The sequence below is a fragment of the Haliotis cracherodii genome, unplaced genomic scaffold, assembly GCF_022045235.1.
Source record: "Haliotis cracherodii isolate W230 unplaced genomic scaffold, xgHalCrac1.p SCAF_16, whole genome shotgun sequence".
Taxonomy (NCBI): Eukaryota; Metazoa; Mollusca; class Gastropoda; order Lepetellida; family Haliotidae; genus Haliotis; species Haliotis cracherodii.
Window position 1 is genome coordinate 13,137,281 of NW_027266271.1, and position 17,260 is coordinate 13,154,540.

At 41.1% G+C, this 17,260-nt stretch overlaps 2 protein-coding genes across 2 annotated transcripts in view; both read right to left on the reverse strand.

Moving 5' to 3' along the window:
• The window catches only part of LOC139464173 (uncharacterized), a 229,545-nt gene that overhangs the window by 24,091 nt on the left and 188,194 nt on the right, over nucleotides 1-17,260 (reverse strand). The gene's annotated exons all lie outside the window — the stretch shown is intronic.
• LOC139464105 (fibrillin-1-like) overlaps nucleotides 1-17,260 on the reverse strand; it is a 32,220-nt gene that overhangs the window by 12,707 nt on the left and 2,253 nt on the right. The window contains exons 3-20 of the mRNA XM_071245648.1: nucleotides 16,538-16,732; nucleotides 15,384-15,638; nucleotides 14,720-14,948; nucleotides 13,824-14,002; nucleotides 12,932-13,093; nucleotides 12,308-12,421; nucleotides 11,581-11,709; nucleotides 10,914-11,036; nucleotides 10,068-10,184; nucleotides 9,618-9,866; nucleotides 9,029-9,148; nucleotides 8,045-8,170; nucleotides 6,383-6,514; nucleotides 5,545-5,673; nucleotides 2,616-2,870; nucleotides 1,958-2,077; nucleotides 1,203-1,328; nucleotides 465-584 (exon numbers count right to left, since the gene is read on the reverse strand). Of these exons, the coding sequence (XP_071101749.1) occupies nucleotides 465-584; nucleotides 1,203-1,328; nucleotides 1,958-2,077; nucleotides 2,616-2,870; nucleotides 5,545-5,673; nucleotides 6,383-6,514; nucleotides 8,045-8,170; nucleotides 9,029-9,148; nucleotides 9,618-9,866; nucleotides 10,068-10,184; nucleotides 10,914-11,036; nucleotides 11,581-11,709; nucleotides 12,308-12,421; nucleotides 12,932-13,093; nucleotides 13,824-14,002; nucleotides 14,720-14,948; nucleotides 15,384-15,638; nucleotides 16,538-16,732 (2,880 nt within the window). The remainder of the gene's footprint in view (nucleotides 1-464; nucleotides 585-1,202; nucleotides 1,329-1,957; nucleotides 2,078-2,615; nucleotides 2,871-5,544; nucleotides 5,674-6,382; nucleotides 6,515-8,044; nucleotides 8,171-9,028; nucleotides 9,149-9,617; nucleotides 9,867-10,067; nucleotides 10,185-10,913; nucleotides 11,037-11,580; nucleotides 11,710-12,307; nucleotides 12,422-12,931; nucleotides 13,094-13,823; nucleotides 14,003-14,719; nucleotides 14,949-15,383; nucleotides 15,639-16,537; nucleotides 16,733-17,260) is intronic.

A 17,260-nucleotide genomic window follows, 5' to 3' on the forward strand; every position in this document is an offset into this window, starting at 1 on the left:
AGCGAAGACTTTAACCACTAGCATAACCGACAGTTCAGGGACTACACGACTAGCCTACTGGTTTACGGAGTCCCGTCGCTTCCCTGAGTGCATGATCATCTGATACTATTTGCAGATCCCAATGATTATCCGTCATCTGTCATCTGGTCAAAGCGGCATAAAACAAAACTCACTCACTCAGTATGTTCCGTTGCTTAACATGAATATATTACAGTGCAGTGGTCAACGGATACACCCCCGGTGTAGAAGAGAATAGAACAGAAGGAATAAAATACAGGTGTCAACAGGGAAAACACAACGGTAGAAACATTAAACTGAACCGATCTATCGTAGTCGTCCGATTTTCGATCACGAACGTTGATACTACATAATTGTGTTTATCCAACATATCCGTTAATCCGACATAATCATAGGGAACCGACCATGACGGATTAATGGGACTTGATTATATTTGTAGAACTCACCAACGCAGCGTGTTGAGTTGGAAGGGTCCTCCTTGAACCCGCTGTTGCAGAAGCAGGACTCGTTCCCCTGATCCACCTGACATCCTTGTTCACACTGAAGTGTCGTACACACGGTCGTCGCTGTAAAGCAGAGAGGGGTGTAGTAAGGTGAGCTAACATAAAGATAAGTTTGTGTGAAAGAAGGAATGAGATGGGAAGCTATGATGTGTGTGTGTATATGTTTGTTTTTAACGCAGCGAGAGCGATATTCCAGCTATATTACTGGAAATAATCTAGTCTGGACAAGACAGTCCAATGATCGATATTGTGAGCAACGATCATGCCGCCGGGTTACGCTGTTTTTAAAGGAAACGTACGGTGAGTTAAGAAATTGGACATTTTCCTGACACCATGGTTAAAATAAGCCATGACGTTGAATGTTTGTATAACGTTGCAACGTTAAGGCGGGATTCAAGGAAGAGATAAGCTAAATTTGACGTTGAACCTGGCCATGACGCCATAACATAAGCATGGGTGTTCAAGAAGGGATAAGGTGGGCATTGACGCTGAACGTTTCAATGACACAATTACATAAAAATAGGCTTGAGGAAACGGATAAGGCGACCGACTGCGCTAAACATTGGGATGGGATGGTAGTGCTCTATATGATCGTGCGTGGGTCACAGTATCAGATGAGCTATGTTAAAGCTCCAGTGTTTTATTGAATATAAGTCTAATTTGTGGCCATGGATCACTGACCTACACATGAGCGTCTGTCGCTAGTCTGGAGCCGGAAGCCAGGGCGACAGCTGCATGCATACCCCCCAACAGTGTTCCTGCAGATGTGCTGGCAGTCGTCTTTCCCGGTCCCACACTCGTCTACATCTGTAACAACAACAACAACGTCAACACATGTCACCATATTGTATTCATAATGTATTCACATGTTTCAAGACAACGAGCAAGTAAACAAAGTACCAACATTCGATTTAGAAACACGAAAGCTGGCAGAGCTGGAAGTTCAACAATTGTGTTATTATTTTATTTTATACAGATTAAAATAAATAAATGCAACTTAGAGGGTTTGGGTGATCCTGACAGGCTGGTTTGGCTCATCAGCTCAGGGCCCTTGCCCCCTCTATACACGCAGCCCAGACTGCGAATGGGACTTTCTCGTTGAGAACTTGTCGGAGAATGTGACTTCCCAACACTGCAGCCGGACAACATGGCACATGGGATGCAAGCGTGACACATTTGCCATCTTTTTCCCTGAATCTTGTCAAACACGTGTGTACAGGAAATTCAATGACATAAATGATTTCGTTATTGTTATTACTCACGGTAGTAGTAGTAGTAGTAGTAGTAGTAGTAGTAGTAGTAGTAGTAGTAGTAGAAGTAGTAGTAGTAGTAGTAGTAGTAGTAGTAGTAGTAGTAGTATTGTTTGATGTGAGCAGGCTCTGGTTGCCCATATAATGATGCTACTAGACCTATTGTGAGGTTCTGCCAACACTGACCTCTACATGTATCCGCCGTCCTGACGAAGCCAGCGTTGCACTCGCAGACAAACGAGCCTTCATTGTTAACGCATTTCTGGTCACATGTATTCAATGCTGTTTCATCACATTCGTTGACATCTGAACAAATACACAAAAACGACCATCAATGACAAATTTTACACGTGGAAGGGGGTGGAGGTAGATGGGGAGGGTGGAGAGGGGTCGGGTGAGTTAACAGGTCTACATGTTAAAAGCAACTGAAGGGATTAACAATTCAAGACACTGAGCAGATGTTTAAATCGCCATAAGTGAAGTCTGTCAATGAACAACGTAGTACCGTTAGTGAAACGAGAAACAACGTCTGTGTCTAACTCGATTTTTTTAATTTCCTTTTGATTACTGCTTAAACTGTTAGAAATATTTTGTCTTCAGAACTCAGAACTTTAGATCTTCTTTACCTTCTCCTTCAATCATATATCGTACGTTTAACGTAAGGAGTCAGTGTAAAGTAATTGTGTTTGAAGAAAGAGATGTCGTATCAGCAGATCAGCTAGAATTACGGGAGATTCTGTATGAATAAACCGATAATCTATCTTATCAATAAGAAATAATTTGTCAAAAAGAAAACAGAAATGCGCTATTTGTCAAAGCTTTGTTTACTCTAACATCGTCTCACCGTTGCAGGTGTTGGTGATGTTGTTGAGCCTGTAGCCGGTCCTGCACACGCATCTATAGGAACCAGGATTGTTGACACAGTCGGAGTTCTGCGGACACACGGCCCCTTGTGCACACTCGTTCCTGTCCTGGTCACATTTCAGCCCCAACCACCCGTCCTGACACTGACATCCCTCCTTTGAGTTGCAGGTGGAAGCGCCCACGCCACACCCACACTCGTTGGCACATCCCTGCCCCCAGTGTTGGTCATCGCACTCTGAACAAGAAACAGTATGAGACACCTGGATGTTATGTTCAAGCGAGATACAGGGGCTTTGCTTGGGGCATTGCCTATATAAGCAAAAATGTTACTCCACTTTCGATTCTTAAACACTTATAACGCTTATCAAACACAGACCAACCACAGCCACTGAAGAACAGTGTAGAACTGCGGTATCCTCAACTAAAGAAACAAGCACACAAAGGTAAATTGAACCAATTCATCAACCACAATTTTATCACTGGTAGCCGGGTCAACATGCAAACAGGTCAATGCTACGATAACAAACGGCTGAAAGAAGAACATTATAGTAGTTGTTATTCCTAGACCCACCGTATTATTCTGTACCGTGTTCATTATTCAGTCTTGCATGAGAACGATATAAGGATCAATACAGAAACGTCGCCGTTACAGTATGATAAGAAAATTCAGCCATAGCGCGACGTTCAATACAAACGGTAATATACTCATCATGTAAAGACAATTTGACAATTTAAATGTTTATGCATTTCTAGTAGAAACAAACAGACAAAAATGAAATGTAGATACTCCTGATCTAGATGCGAAAGTTTCAAAACAACTAATTATTTCTGGACATATCGGATTTACTAAGTAATTTACTACGCACTCGTAGACTTGTAATTAGTATTGTAGTAGTAGTATTGTAATATCTTGGTTAATTTTTGACTAGAGATACCATCAAAAGATAATATCTTGTTCATGGAATAGTGGTTCTTAGTGATATCAGGCATATATTTCAATCTTAGGTTGTCGTAAGTTGGACATATAAAAAAAAAGTGTAATTCGTTTTCAAATTGGTTTTCGCAGAATGGACAAAAAACGCATATCCTTAGGAATAGAGGAGAAGCGACCCCTGTTGCACATCAAATCATATAACCTAGCCTAAGTTTTATATATGTGTCTCTCTGTCTGTTATAGTATGCAGGTAAACCTCTGGTGTTAGACAATATATAAAGGTTTTATAGACGTCGTAGCGTGCACTGTTATCTAGTGACGACCTCCAGGTTCGAGTAAACATAGCAATTGCTACCTGCTTAAAAGGGCTAAGAAAATACATTTTGTCTCCAATGCTTTGATTAAGCCAAACATATCCAAATCCGCGAGAGAAGAGTAAATGCTGAATGTTTGATGCCCAGGTTACGTAACCAACACTATCACGATAAACAAGCATTTCGTAGCATTTTCTTGGGATTCGTTCCCGCGACATCTCTGTTATTTTGAGACAGTATCTGCGTAAACGTAAATATAAACAAATATATAACGGGTATCTACCACATTCGCCATAGACCATATGATTTGGAGCCGATTTAGAAACATTTAGAAATCTTTTACGTGCAGTTAAGTGTACCTTTTCAATATTGTAATAGGTTTCAAAACCCCAGACCTCTGATCCATATGATAAGATTGGTTGAACTTGAGCATCAAACATTTTGAAGAAAATAGTAGGTGAGATAACACGCAATTTATCTAGAACGACAAATATATTTATTAGGACCGTTTTTGCTCGTAGGGCGATATCGTTAACTAGATGTTTAAGATTAAGGTTAAACGGTAAAACAACACCGAGGTATTTATACATGTTTGTAACATTTATAGGTTGGTTATTAAAGAACCATGTATCTCTCGGTGCAAGAGGACCTCCCCGTTCTAAATACGATAAAATGAGTTTTTTCCTAGTTAACAGATAGCTTCCATGTAAAAGTGTAACTGTATAGTATATCAATTTGTTTCTGGAGTCCGATAATAGAGTCAGAGATTAGAATCACGTCATCGGCAAAAGGTAATATACGTAATTCATAAATGTAGGGTATAATAGCACTCCGTGTTAATCGTTTTGTTGAACATCAAAGGAAAGCTCATTAATGAAGAATGAAAATAGGAGAGGACTCAAGATACAACCTTGTTTAACTCTCATGTGACAGTCAAAATAATCGGTGACTCCACTATTATGTCGTACAAGATTTTACATTTTCATACATTGATTTTAAAATGGTAAACATTTTCCCACCAACACCTGCCCTAAGAGAATCCCAAAATTTACATCGGTCAACAGCTTTTTTAAAATCTACAAAGGCAATATAAAGTTTTCGTTTTCGGCATCCGAGATATCTCTGAACAATTGTCATCAATCAACTTCTAAGTAATGCCAATCAAGCAATTGATTTCAAAGTGTAGCGTACCTTTTTTGTCATTAGTAGCTACGCCACTGAGATGTAGTATTGTCGCTTGCAATACTATTTTCGGGATATGGTCACCATATATATAATTTAATAACGTGACAATGACTCCTAATACTTGCGGTAAGTCCTAATTTCTATTTACTCTTTGGCAACGAGATACAGTGTACGAGATAATAGTACATACCGTTAATAACAGTATCACAGTTACAATTTTGGTAAAACACGTGAGAACGGGATCGATGCTGACAGGCTTTTTATCATAACCGGGCCGTAGCTAGTCTTCGAGGCCGAATTCAGCACGGTTAGTCATCTGAGTTGCGACATTTTATAACCCCAAAGGTAAGCATGGACCTCGCAGGTGACTACACATGTGTGGGGACCATACAAGAATACAAGTAGGAACCTAAACATGTAAGCAATTGCATCCTTGCACCTTTCTGAAAGACGAAATATCAGTGCAACACACTGACCTCTGCACGTGGTTTTATCATTGTCGAGTTTGAAGCCAATTGGGCAACTGCAGTTGAAGCCTCCAATGGTGTTCTCACAGGTACCGTTAACGCACTTGTTCAGCTCCGGATTGTCACACTCCACAATATCTGTAGAAGAGAGCCACCGTAATAGAAAGTTTATCGAGCATTGCGCCGTATTATTAACCAGATAAACAATTTACATATTAACTCCAAAGTTCATTGGTAAGTATCAATAGAATACATTTTTTCTGTAGTCGTAAGATTCAACTTTCATAATATCCTGTCAGATTCCTCTGTATTACTGACTGTATCCTGACCGTTCCCATGGTGACAGAAGACCCACCTTTATATGACTGACTGTATCATGTGAGTTTCCATGCTTACTGATACACCTTTACATGTCTGACTGTATCTTGTTAGTTCCCATGGTGACTGAAGAGTTCGCTTTACATGACTGGCTGTATCCTGTGAGTTCCCCTTGTGACTGAAGACTCACCTTTACATGTCTGAGTGTATCTTGTTAGTTCCTATGTTGACAGGAGACCCACCTTTTCATGTGTGGCTGCATTCTGGCAGTTCCCAAACTCTTGGGGATTCCGGGAACGAATATAGGTCCCTACCAATCTCTGATTACCGTTAGCATGGTCAGGCTCCATGACTTGGTTGATTGCATGTACTCGTATCCCAATTACGTGGATCGATATGCATGACGTTAATCGCCGGATTGCCTGGTTCAGACTAGATTAGACCCTCAAATAGATGGAATATTGCTGATTGCAGCGTAAAACAAAAAAACAACCAAATATGTCAGTTACCTTGGCGACAGAAGACCCACCTATACAAGTCTGATTGTCTGTTCCCAGTTTGTAACCAAGGTTACAGAAGCAAAACGCCTCTTCAGTTTCTGCCTTGACCGTGCAGCCCTGGTCACAGTTCAGGTTCTTTACTTCAGCGCAGACGTTCTCCACTGGAATGTGACAAAGTAGTGGTCAGTTGAGTTACATTTTATCCCGGACTCCGATACTTAAAACTACCCGCTAGTCCTTGCGACAAGCTACGCAACCTACGCTGAAATGGACAGAGCAACAATGACTACATTCCAACCCAAATCAGTAAGTAGTGTATGTTGACGTTATTGCTTTTAGTCACATCAGCTCAGGAACTGAATATCAGGAAATATCAGCAAACAAAACGTGGACCAATACAAACCGATACATAACCTGGTTTTTATATAAGCTGAAAAACACTTATCTACATGTAATGCGTGTTTAAGTTTTAGTCCTTTCATACCAAATGGTCCCTTGGGCATGCAAGGTACCTATGATTGTGGGTTCGCATCCCGGTTCGCTGCGATTATGTTTCTAGGTTTGTCAGCACCATACCCATGCTCTCGGGTTTCACCTAAGTGGTAAACGCCCCAAACCTGCATCAACTGTATAACTTGAATACTGTTGAAAACGGCGTTCGACCCAACACACAAAGACAAAGACACACACACACACACACACACACACACACACACACACACACACACACACACACGGTCACTGTAGTGTATGTGGACGTTAATTTGTTGCTAAACTAGAGTATCATTATGCCATTAGAGATAAGTGAAGAGGTCAAATCGGTCTGAAGTGGCCTCTGTAAATCGGAATCACTACAAATGCTCATGGTAATCATTCACTCGTTGAATTGTCGACATTATCATTGCAAAATTACCCACAAATGTCACTGAAGGTCAAGGTCTCTGTAGTTACACTGACGTGACTTCTTTGCTTAAATATCGCATTGTTTTATCATTAGTGATATAAAAACGGTAAAAGAGGTTGAAAGTATCATTGAGACTCTACAGGAAGTCATGTAGAAATTGTCAACACTGCAGAAGCTCATCTCATGGAGAAGTATTTTTGGAATTAGATGCCTACATAAACAAAGCCTTCGCACGTGGCACATCTGGGACTAAGTATATGGCACTAATATGTATATCGACCAATCAGTTGCATGTGTGTGGCAATCGCTTTTCTTTCATGAGGGAACCCCATTTAGGCTATTTCCCCACATGTCGTTTCGCAACCTGTACTGAGACTCCGGAAAAGAATTAATTCATATTGAGAAACTCGTCTTAAGGAGTTTATTATGATAAAGAGAATATGATGATAAGTAACTCTAACTCATGCGAACCATAGTCAGCGTTAGTGAGCGTTATATTGTATTTAATATGAATAAACGGATTTGAATATTGTCAAGCATCGATGTGTCGAACTTTCGGTTGTCTGGGAGTAAAATCATGCGTATTCCTTCTATATTTAACATTTTCGGTTATGTCGAACCTCAGATAACTCGAAGTATTTACGTATGTCACTTCAACTTCGACACAACGATGTTTGACTGTGTATTAATATATTTTAACAGTTTTTTTTGTAAATGAGGTAGATGTAATATTGTGGCTCTTGTCAAGAGTCAGTTTTGTTGAAAGAATTCACTTCTTTATGCTTACCTTGGTCACAAGACGTCCGGTCATCCTTAAGTCGATAGCCGAACTCACATTCACAGTTATAGCTACCATCGACATTGACACATTTCTGGCTGCAGGAGTTCTGTTCGGATGTGCATTCATTGATATCTACAACAACCAAAAACAGTGCGTAAGGCTATATGTACCTTGGTCAAATAGTCCCTCTTTAATATATTTTGTTTATAGGAATAGTTTGTATGTAAAAAATATATAGAAAAAAGTCCTTACTGACTTACGCTGGTTGTAAATTGTAAAATGGCTACGAAAGGGGCATGAGTCGCCATTCTGCTTGTCCCGGAATGACACGAGAAAACGTTAGACAGCCATGGGAAACAAAATTGGGCATCAAAAGTTAAAAACATGTTATACGAATGTGGATATGGTTATATTTGGTTACAGCAATATGTAGATATGCCACAGCATTTCTTCACCCGTTTGACACAGACCTGATATGTACATCCAAAAATGACAATGTTTCTTTGTCCAGTTCTAGAAAAGCAAATTACTACACTACATTTAAGACTACTATTACACTAGAACCTTATCTATTAAGTGTAAATTTACATAAGTTTAGAACAGCTTTCTCGATTTCGTTGTGGGACACATGATCTATTTATTGAAAAAGGCAGATATGAAGGTATTGCAAGAGAACATAGACTTTGTAGGATTTGTTAAACTGATTGTATTGAAGATGAATATCACTTTTTATGTGTATGTCCAGTGTATAATGATTTAAGAGCGAAATATTTAAATAACTATTTCTACCATAACCCAAACGGTAACAAATTTTGTAAATTAATGGTTTGTGATTTTACAGAAAATATGAGAAATTTATCAATGTTCATTTACCATGTTATGAAACTAAGAAAATGTATGAATTTGTAACACGCCTTTGGCCTCATCAGTACCATGAATAAGATTGATTGATTGATTGATTGACACGAGACGTCCCGAATGGTTCCTCACCTGCACACTTCTTCTGGCTGTTCTCTGTGTATCCGTCCCTGCAGGAGCACGTGAAGGACCCGGGGACGTTGGTACAGATCTGATCACACGTGTTGGCATCCGTGACGCATTCGTTATTGTCTGCAAGGTTATAACAACTCATTATGCTTCTCCCCGACATGGGTACAATGTGTGAAGCCCATTTCTGGTGTCCCCCGCCGTGATATTGCTGGAATATTGCTAAAAGCGGCGTAAAACCAAACTCACTCACTCACTCACTCATTATGCTTCTCGAAACAAGTAACCATCAACGCTGGAACCATTTTTCCCTTTGTCCAACTGAGAGATACCAAAGAACCTGTGAAGATCCGGATTAGAATTGGTCTTCAGCACCTCATGCTTCTCGGAAGTAGGCGAGACACGGGATCAGATGGTCGGACTCGCTGATTTGGTTGATGCATGTCATCGTATCCCAAAAGCTCATGACGTTAATCGTTGGATTGTCTGGTCCAGACTCGATTGTTTACAGATCGATATCATATAGCTGATTGGAATATTGCTGATTGCGGCCAAGAAAACCCCCCAAAGAGATACCAACATATTGCCCTACCTGTGCATGACTGATTAGCTTGCTTGTCGTATCCCGTTGGACATACGCAGGTATATGATCCCCTGGTGTTGGTGCATAGTTGGCCCGTTGGACATGGACCTTCCTCACACTCGTTGATGTCGTTGTTGCACTTGATTCCCCTCCAACCCTTCTTGCAGATGCAGCCCCTAACGTTGTTGCAACTGGTATAACGGTCGCCACAGTCGCAGCGGAGGGCACAGTCTTTGCCGTAGTTCAAGTCTTCGCATTCTGTGAAAATTCACATACTCGTGGTCAGGTCTATCTCTGAATACGTATGTTACAGAGAGTCAATTGTCTGGAGGTGGTGGGATGGCAATGCGGGTTAGTGTTCGCTCATCGTGCCAAATGGCTTAAAACCAAACTCGTATGTTGTCTTGTAACATATAAATTTAAAATTTGGCTAACACGTAATGAATATTATTACCTTACCTTCACATGTCACCTTGTCTGCAGCCAGCAGGTAGCCGTCGAGACACGTGCAGACGAAGCTCCCGTCGGTGTTGTTGCAGCCTTGGGAACAGACGTTCTGGTCGCACTCGTTGATATCTGATAACAAGCCAAAAACAGCATCATCCGAGCTCTCAACCCTAGCAGATCACAGCTAACAGGCCAAGCCGTCCACAGGTAACCAATTGAACCATAATACTGTTAAAAGAGTCGTTTAAGGACGCACTATAAGACCGCATCAAATGACTGATGACCTTTTGTATGTAACTCATAATGTCCTAGCGTAGACGAACGTCTCATTTCACCGACTCAACTGGTGTCACTTGTGGCCTTCACAGTTTTATTAATCAGGATATTACTATCCTTCCCAGCTATCTTGATAGGCATTAACATTTAGAATAGTCTGCCGAAACTGATTCAATTGGTCGTAATTAATGCAAAACATCGATGAAGACTACATGAATGGATCACTGATAGCAAGTGATGACATCAAGTGCTCGCGAAAAGGGCAAGCATGTCCGACTCTACCGGCAGGCACGGCCAATCACACATTTAGTGTTTGTTTGTAATCCAATCACGCCCTTAAAAGGCATCAGTTGATGCTATTACCCTTGTATATTTTTTCATTATTAACAATACATTGTATATATAACGATTGCAGAGAAATAATACTGAATACTATTTTGAACATCGAAACCTGTATGAGCTATGTAAACCTTGGATTCATGTCCATTGATAAAAGTTTAACAAATTGTATGTAATGTTATAGAATCAGATAATCATCTGGAGTTAAAGTATGGAAATTAAAAATTAGGGAAGAAAACATACCTTTGCATGTGCTGTTGTCTGTTGAGTCAATTTCGTATCCAGATTCGCAGAAGCACTTGGCAGTGTCTTTCAAGCAGCCGTAGCTGCAATTTGTAGGATGGCAAGGATTTTCTGCCGTTGGATCTGAAATATATGAAATAAAATCAGATAAAGAATAGAACTAGCACTTATCTTGTGGCTTTAGTTATCTTACTTGGATATTTCTGATCGTATGGACCCCGTAGTGATTCAGGTGTAATACTAGGTTCTCGGTTCACCATGCTTGTCGCGGAGCGGACTATCTGACCACGACATAACGTCCATTATTGCAAGGGCGGTAGGGTGGCCGACTAATCAGGCGGAAGGCGGGGGTTCGATTCCCCACGTGGTCAATGTGTCAAGCTAACACGCAGCAGCTTCATCGCGGAATGATCCACCGGCAAAAAACAACAATCCTAAACTTATCATCTACAAAGTAATAGATAAAACATTGAATTTTAGATAGGCTTTCTCATGATCTGTCTTGACTCGGACTCTTTCAACAAACTGCGTGAATGGTGGCGCTATATAAATCATGATTATGACAATTTTTAGTTTTATGTACAGATATTTTTTAAATGAGTTAGTATTGTAGTAGGTTTATCTAAAAACATGATCATCATTTAGAGAGGCAGGAAAATCTATTTACCTTGCACACATTTCTTCAAGTCAGTTGTATCCCGCTTGAATCCATAATTACAATCACAGACGAAGGAAGGTACAGTGTTGTTGCAGACCTGCTGGCAGTCGTGAAGGTTCTCCACACACTCGTCAATATCTGTAACCGCAACATGTTCATTTTGTACATCATGCCTGTCATACTTCTGTATTTAATGGTGAGTCAGTGAGTACTGCTTTTAGCAATATTCCAGCAATATCACGTGGCGGACACCGGAAATGGGCTTCACGCATTGTACCCATTTGTATTTAATAACCGATTACCGATGTCGTTTTCGCACATAGGTACAATTTACGAAGCCCATTTCTAGTGATATGGCAGTGATATTGCTGAAGAGGCATAAACTCACTCATTTGCTAATAACTGGCATGCCATAACAGAACATGCACAATAGTTACATTTGTATGCTAAGGCCGAAATATAATGTGTGTTTTTCATTTCTTTTGCATTGGAAATAATACCTCACTGACCTGCACTGAGCTCAGAGCCATCTATTAAACACATATGAAGGAGAGGAAAGGTGAAATGGGAATGCTTAGAAGTTTTGTCCCACTGTTCACCACATCAGACTTTCTTGAAATGTGTCTGAACTCAATTATAATGCAATATTAAGCGACGGACACAAATTATTACTCTGTTCAATGGATCAGTATTTTATTCTCGCAACACTCACTCACTACATTGTCATTTCGCTTACCTTGGCAGACGTTTTTCACGAGCCTGTAGCCGGCCATACACGAACACCGGTAGCTTCCCTGTGTATTCGTACAGTTTTGGTCACATGGGTTTGTTGGCTCGCATTCATTGATATCTGATTACAAGAAAAGATATCATATAGAATTAAAATACATAATTTGTTTCACACCGCAACAGGAGATGTTAATACTGACAGTAGTCAAGTCCGTTGCACATCAACAAGTCGCCCCGATAATTAACTATCGGGGAGACTTATTGATGTGAAATGGGCTTGACTACCGTCAAAATGACCCGGTTCGATTCCCAACATATATATTGTTTGTGAAATTCTGGGTGTCCCTGCTATGATATGGGTGACATATTGTTAAAAACGATGTAAACCGCACCGACTCACACTCTATTCAAAGCGGCGTTAATCCCAACTCACTCATTCTCAACATCACATTGAGCAAGGGTTCAAAAAGCGAAAGAAATATAAAAAATAAAGGTTCTAAATTAGCTTGCTAAAGCTATTTAATACTTCACATGGACAAGTTTGGGTTCGGTGTGTCGTGGGAAATGGCGTTCTGCCTAACCAGGAATGAGTATAATCTTTAGAACTGTTGTGTAGAAGAGTAGAATGTACCTTCACACTTGTCCCCAGATGCTCGGAATCCCCCGGGACAGTCACTGCAGTTGTAGCCTCGTCCGAGGCGCTTCTCTTCCGCCGGGACCAAGTCGGTGCAGTTCTGGCCAGTGAAACACGGCAAACTTTTACAACCGTCAACATCCTGGCTACAGTCGGCACCTGGAGAACACAGAACATTGTATTCATCAGAATAGGCCACACTAGCTTACTAGAGGATTCGACAATGACATTCATGTGAAACATTATACAGTTCGATTTATGTATATATCATGTAATGATATTTTAACTGACGAAGTTACAGTGAGTATTAAGTAATGCTTAGAGAGGACTGAAGGTATAGAACTTCCGAGCAAAAGTATGCACTCGAAAGTTGGACTGAAGACAGTCGCCGAAACAGTGCAAACTTTGGTCGCAAACACAACTACGAGGCCGACATCATAAGTTACGATATGTTATAGTTTCTTTTTATATTTTTAGCCACAATCAAACTTAGGTGTATACTTTCTTTTGCCCAGCAGCTTATAGTGTTTATGATGTAGTAGTCAGTGAGTGAGTGAGTGAGTGAGTGAGTATGGTTTTACGCCGCTTTTAGCAATATTCCAGCAATATCATGGCGGGGGACACCAGAAATGGGCTTCACACATTGTACCCATGTCGAGAATCGAACACGGGTCTTCGGCGTGACGAGCGAACGCTTTAACCACTAGGCTACCCAACCGCCCCTATGATGTAGTTGACGTTGGTTAAACAAACACCTGGCAACATCACAATTTGCTAGTGGTTCATAAACACATGCTGATGATGTAGTCAGAAGCGTACTGCAGATATTTCTTATGATTATGAAAAATAGTTTTGTCACTCTATTTGAAACTAAACAGATCTCAGTTACCTGTAAATCCTATCTCACAGTCACAAGCCGCAATCTCGAACGATGCCGACGCCCCTGTGTTCTGGTCGGCGCGTGTGCGAGTGAAGTTACAAGACCCATTACCTGAGCAACCGTCGCAGAGCCGAATCTTAATGTCCACCGTCTCCGACGACGTGTTCTTTGAGTCCTTTACTACAATGCTGTGGACATAGATGGGGCTTCATGATTCATCAGTATCAGTGGATGTAATGATACCGGTTGGAGTATGTTTCTAGTTTATAGGAGGCAAAGCAACGCATCACAATGGTGGTAACCATGTATTGTTACATCTTCCCGAGGCAAGGGAGTTAACTGATAAAAAATGATTGGACTATGCACAGACTCGTTGTCCAGCTAAGCTGTAACTCCAGTAACGTAACGTAACCATAATACGTAACTCCATAAAACCAATTTTAATGAAACTCGTGAATAGTTGTGGTATCTGACTCGCTTTCGCTCGTCAGATACCAGAACTATTCACTCGTTTCATAAAATTGGTATTACACGGGAGCTCGTTTAGTATTCTATATAGAGCTGATGATTCAACTTGTGTAACTTGTGGTCTACACAGTCAATTTACGATCATTCCCAACTATCTTTAATTGACATCTGATTAGAAACATAATATTGAGTCAAAAGATTGATACTTTATACTGAATTTAGTTTGTCAAGCGACTGAGAATCAAGGATGAATTAAGTTGTCTTATGTATTGATTAATTAATTTATGTATAAATAACCAGGTTCAGATGTAGTTTTGACATCCGAATGAAAACAAATATTAAGCCACTGTATTGATGAACTACGCTGAATTTAGTCCCTTTGATCATGCGATTGAGAAATACATTGATTCCGGATAGTTGGCCTCGGCTCCACTCACCTTATTTTACCGGGGCTAGTTGACGTGGGTCTATAGGAGACTTGGGCACTCCTCTCGTTTCCAATCTGGTCAGCCTCTGTCAGGTTGAAACCGTCTGGTTTGTCCACAGCCTCGTAGGTGATGGTGTCGCCGCTGTCCGTGTCTGTTGCGTTCAGGGAGAAGATAGTTTCCTGTCCGACAGTCACGTGCAGGACGGTGGCGTTGGAAATGATGGACGGTATCGTGTTGGCTGCACAACAAATGTGTTCATATGGCAAGATTGAATATCACATTCCAAAATGATACAAACAAACTCATACAGAGAACATTCTAGCTACCTTCATGACAGCCTACACCAAGCGATCCAACATCATGATATAAGATTGGTAAGAAGCAGCATCAAATATAAGTGTGTACTGTTAACTATATACATAATTGTCAGCGACCTGATAGAAAACAAAGAAATGGGTTTGTGGTAGTGAGGCCTGAAGACCTTCTTTTAAATTCTCATTCACGTTGTCATACCTAAATAAAATCTTCCCATCACTTGTTACTTATCAAGAGTCAAAATCCACGATAGGTTGTAAAGTGGTTTTCAGTACAAATAACTAAACAACATTTGCAAGTCTGAAAACGCCGAATGTTTATCTCCTAATGTTATGTTAAACAGGGCCGTCCCACGTACATTGCTCGGCTCGCTCCTTTTTAACACCCTCGTCCGTCTGCTTAGTAGAGTCTGCAACAGCCTGGTCTCCGGTCGCCAGGAAATCAAATATACACGGCAAGTTCTTCTCGTCCCCGCCACATGCAGCAATAGAGGCATTCCTATCTGCCTCGCTTGCCTCGTCATAGTACAGAGGCTCGAAGTCTGGGTGGTAATAGTCGGATGCGTTCTTCCGTGGTGGATACACAAAGAGGGATTCTGTAAAGTTGATCTGCCCTGAAAACATATGGTGGGAAAGGAGGAGACTAGTGTGAGTGAGTGTGAGGTTACGCTGCTTTTAATAAATATTTCAGCAATAATACGTCGGGGGACACCATAAATGGGCTTCATGTTGTATCCGTGTGGGGAATTAAACCCGGGCTGCCCGTGTTGGGATACAATTCGCAGTACGGGGCACATGTAGGTTATGATAGGCCTTAGTAACCTTTTGTGCTTCCTCCTGTGCCCTTCGAGGAGTTTAGACTCATGAATGTTCATGGCTTGCGGACGTTTTATGGATCGGTTAGCTCTGTACAGGTGAACTGTCAGAATCAATGTAACTTGCAATTGTATAATGGGACCAGTGGCCCCTTATCGTCAGTAAGTGGGTTGGGTTTAACGCCGCTTTTAACAGTATTCCAGTTATATCGCGGCGTGTCAGCTTAATGTGGGAGGAAAGCCCGAAGTGATGCAGGTCTCAGACGTTTACCACTTCGGTGAAATCCACGAGCACGGGTATGGTGCTGACAAACCTAGAAACATAATTGGGGCGAACCAGGATTCGAACCCACAATCATAGGTTTCTGTGGTGCCCAAGGGACGCAATTCCGCAAAGCGAATCGCGGGGCATTAGACTACGAGTGTTGCTGGGTACGGCGTTAAGCAACAAACATAAAGACAACAACTGTTATTAATGAAAACTGTGAGTGACGGTAGCTGCCGGTAGTCAAGGACATGCTTACCCGAGTCTGAGTTCAAATCCATGATCAGCGGATCCTGTTAGGTACATCGGCGATTACTATTCATCATCTTCAGCCAATATGACCGGCAAATCACTTACCATGCCACGTATGGTGTACTTAGGAACCTATTTGTCCTAGGATAGGATAACATCTACGAACATAAGAAATACTTACATGTTTGCCCGAATTGGTATATCGCCCTCTCTGTTGAGTTAATCTGTAGAATTGTTCCATTTGGAAAAGTAAGATCGTCGGACTTGTCATCGTTGAAATTTCCCATCAGCCCTCTCACTTTGTTCTTAAAACCAGCCGGCATTCCCACGGTGACAGTGAGCAGCTTGGGCCCCAGCACCACTCGCACGGAGACTCCTGAAAGTCCAACGATATACTTGTGGCATTTAGCCGATCTATTTAATATTTCATTATGTTTAAACGGGCGTCATAAAACACTGAGTATGCTTTTTACCTTCAGTTGTAATTATTATGCTTGGACAGAGTCTTTGTATTAGCTCGGATACCCAAACTATCAAACCACCGTTGGGGAATTTTATTTGTATTTTATAACACCATATGTTCTTAATGTTTCAACAGAACAAACCACATACTGCATTTACCTAACACACGACACTTAAAACATCCCGGTTTACACCACAAACTCCATCGTTAACAACGCGAGGGCCCGGATGATACACGATACACGATACACTCATAACACCACACATACTACACTACCCACTGGAGCACATCAGCCACATTCCATACATATCGAACACACTGCATACACAACATACTATAAATAACACACAGAACACACCACACAACAACCACATACCGTCCACCCGAACACACCTCACACACAACACGTCACTACATATACAACACGACGTAACTACCAAT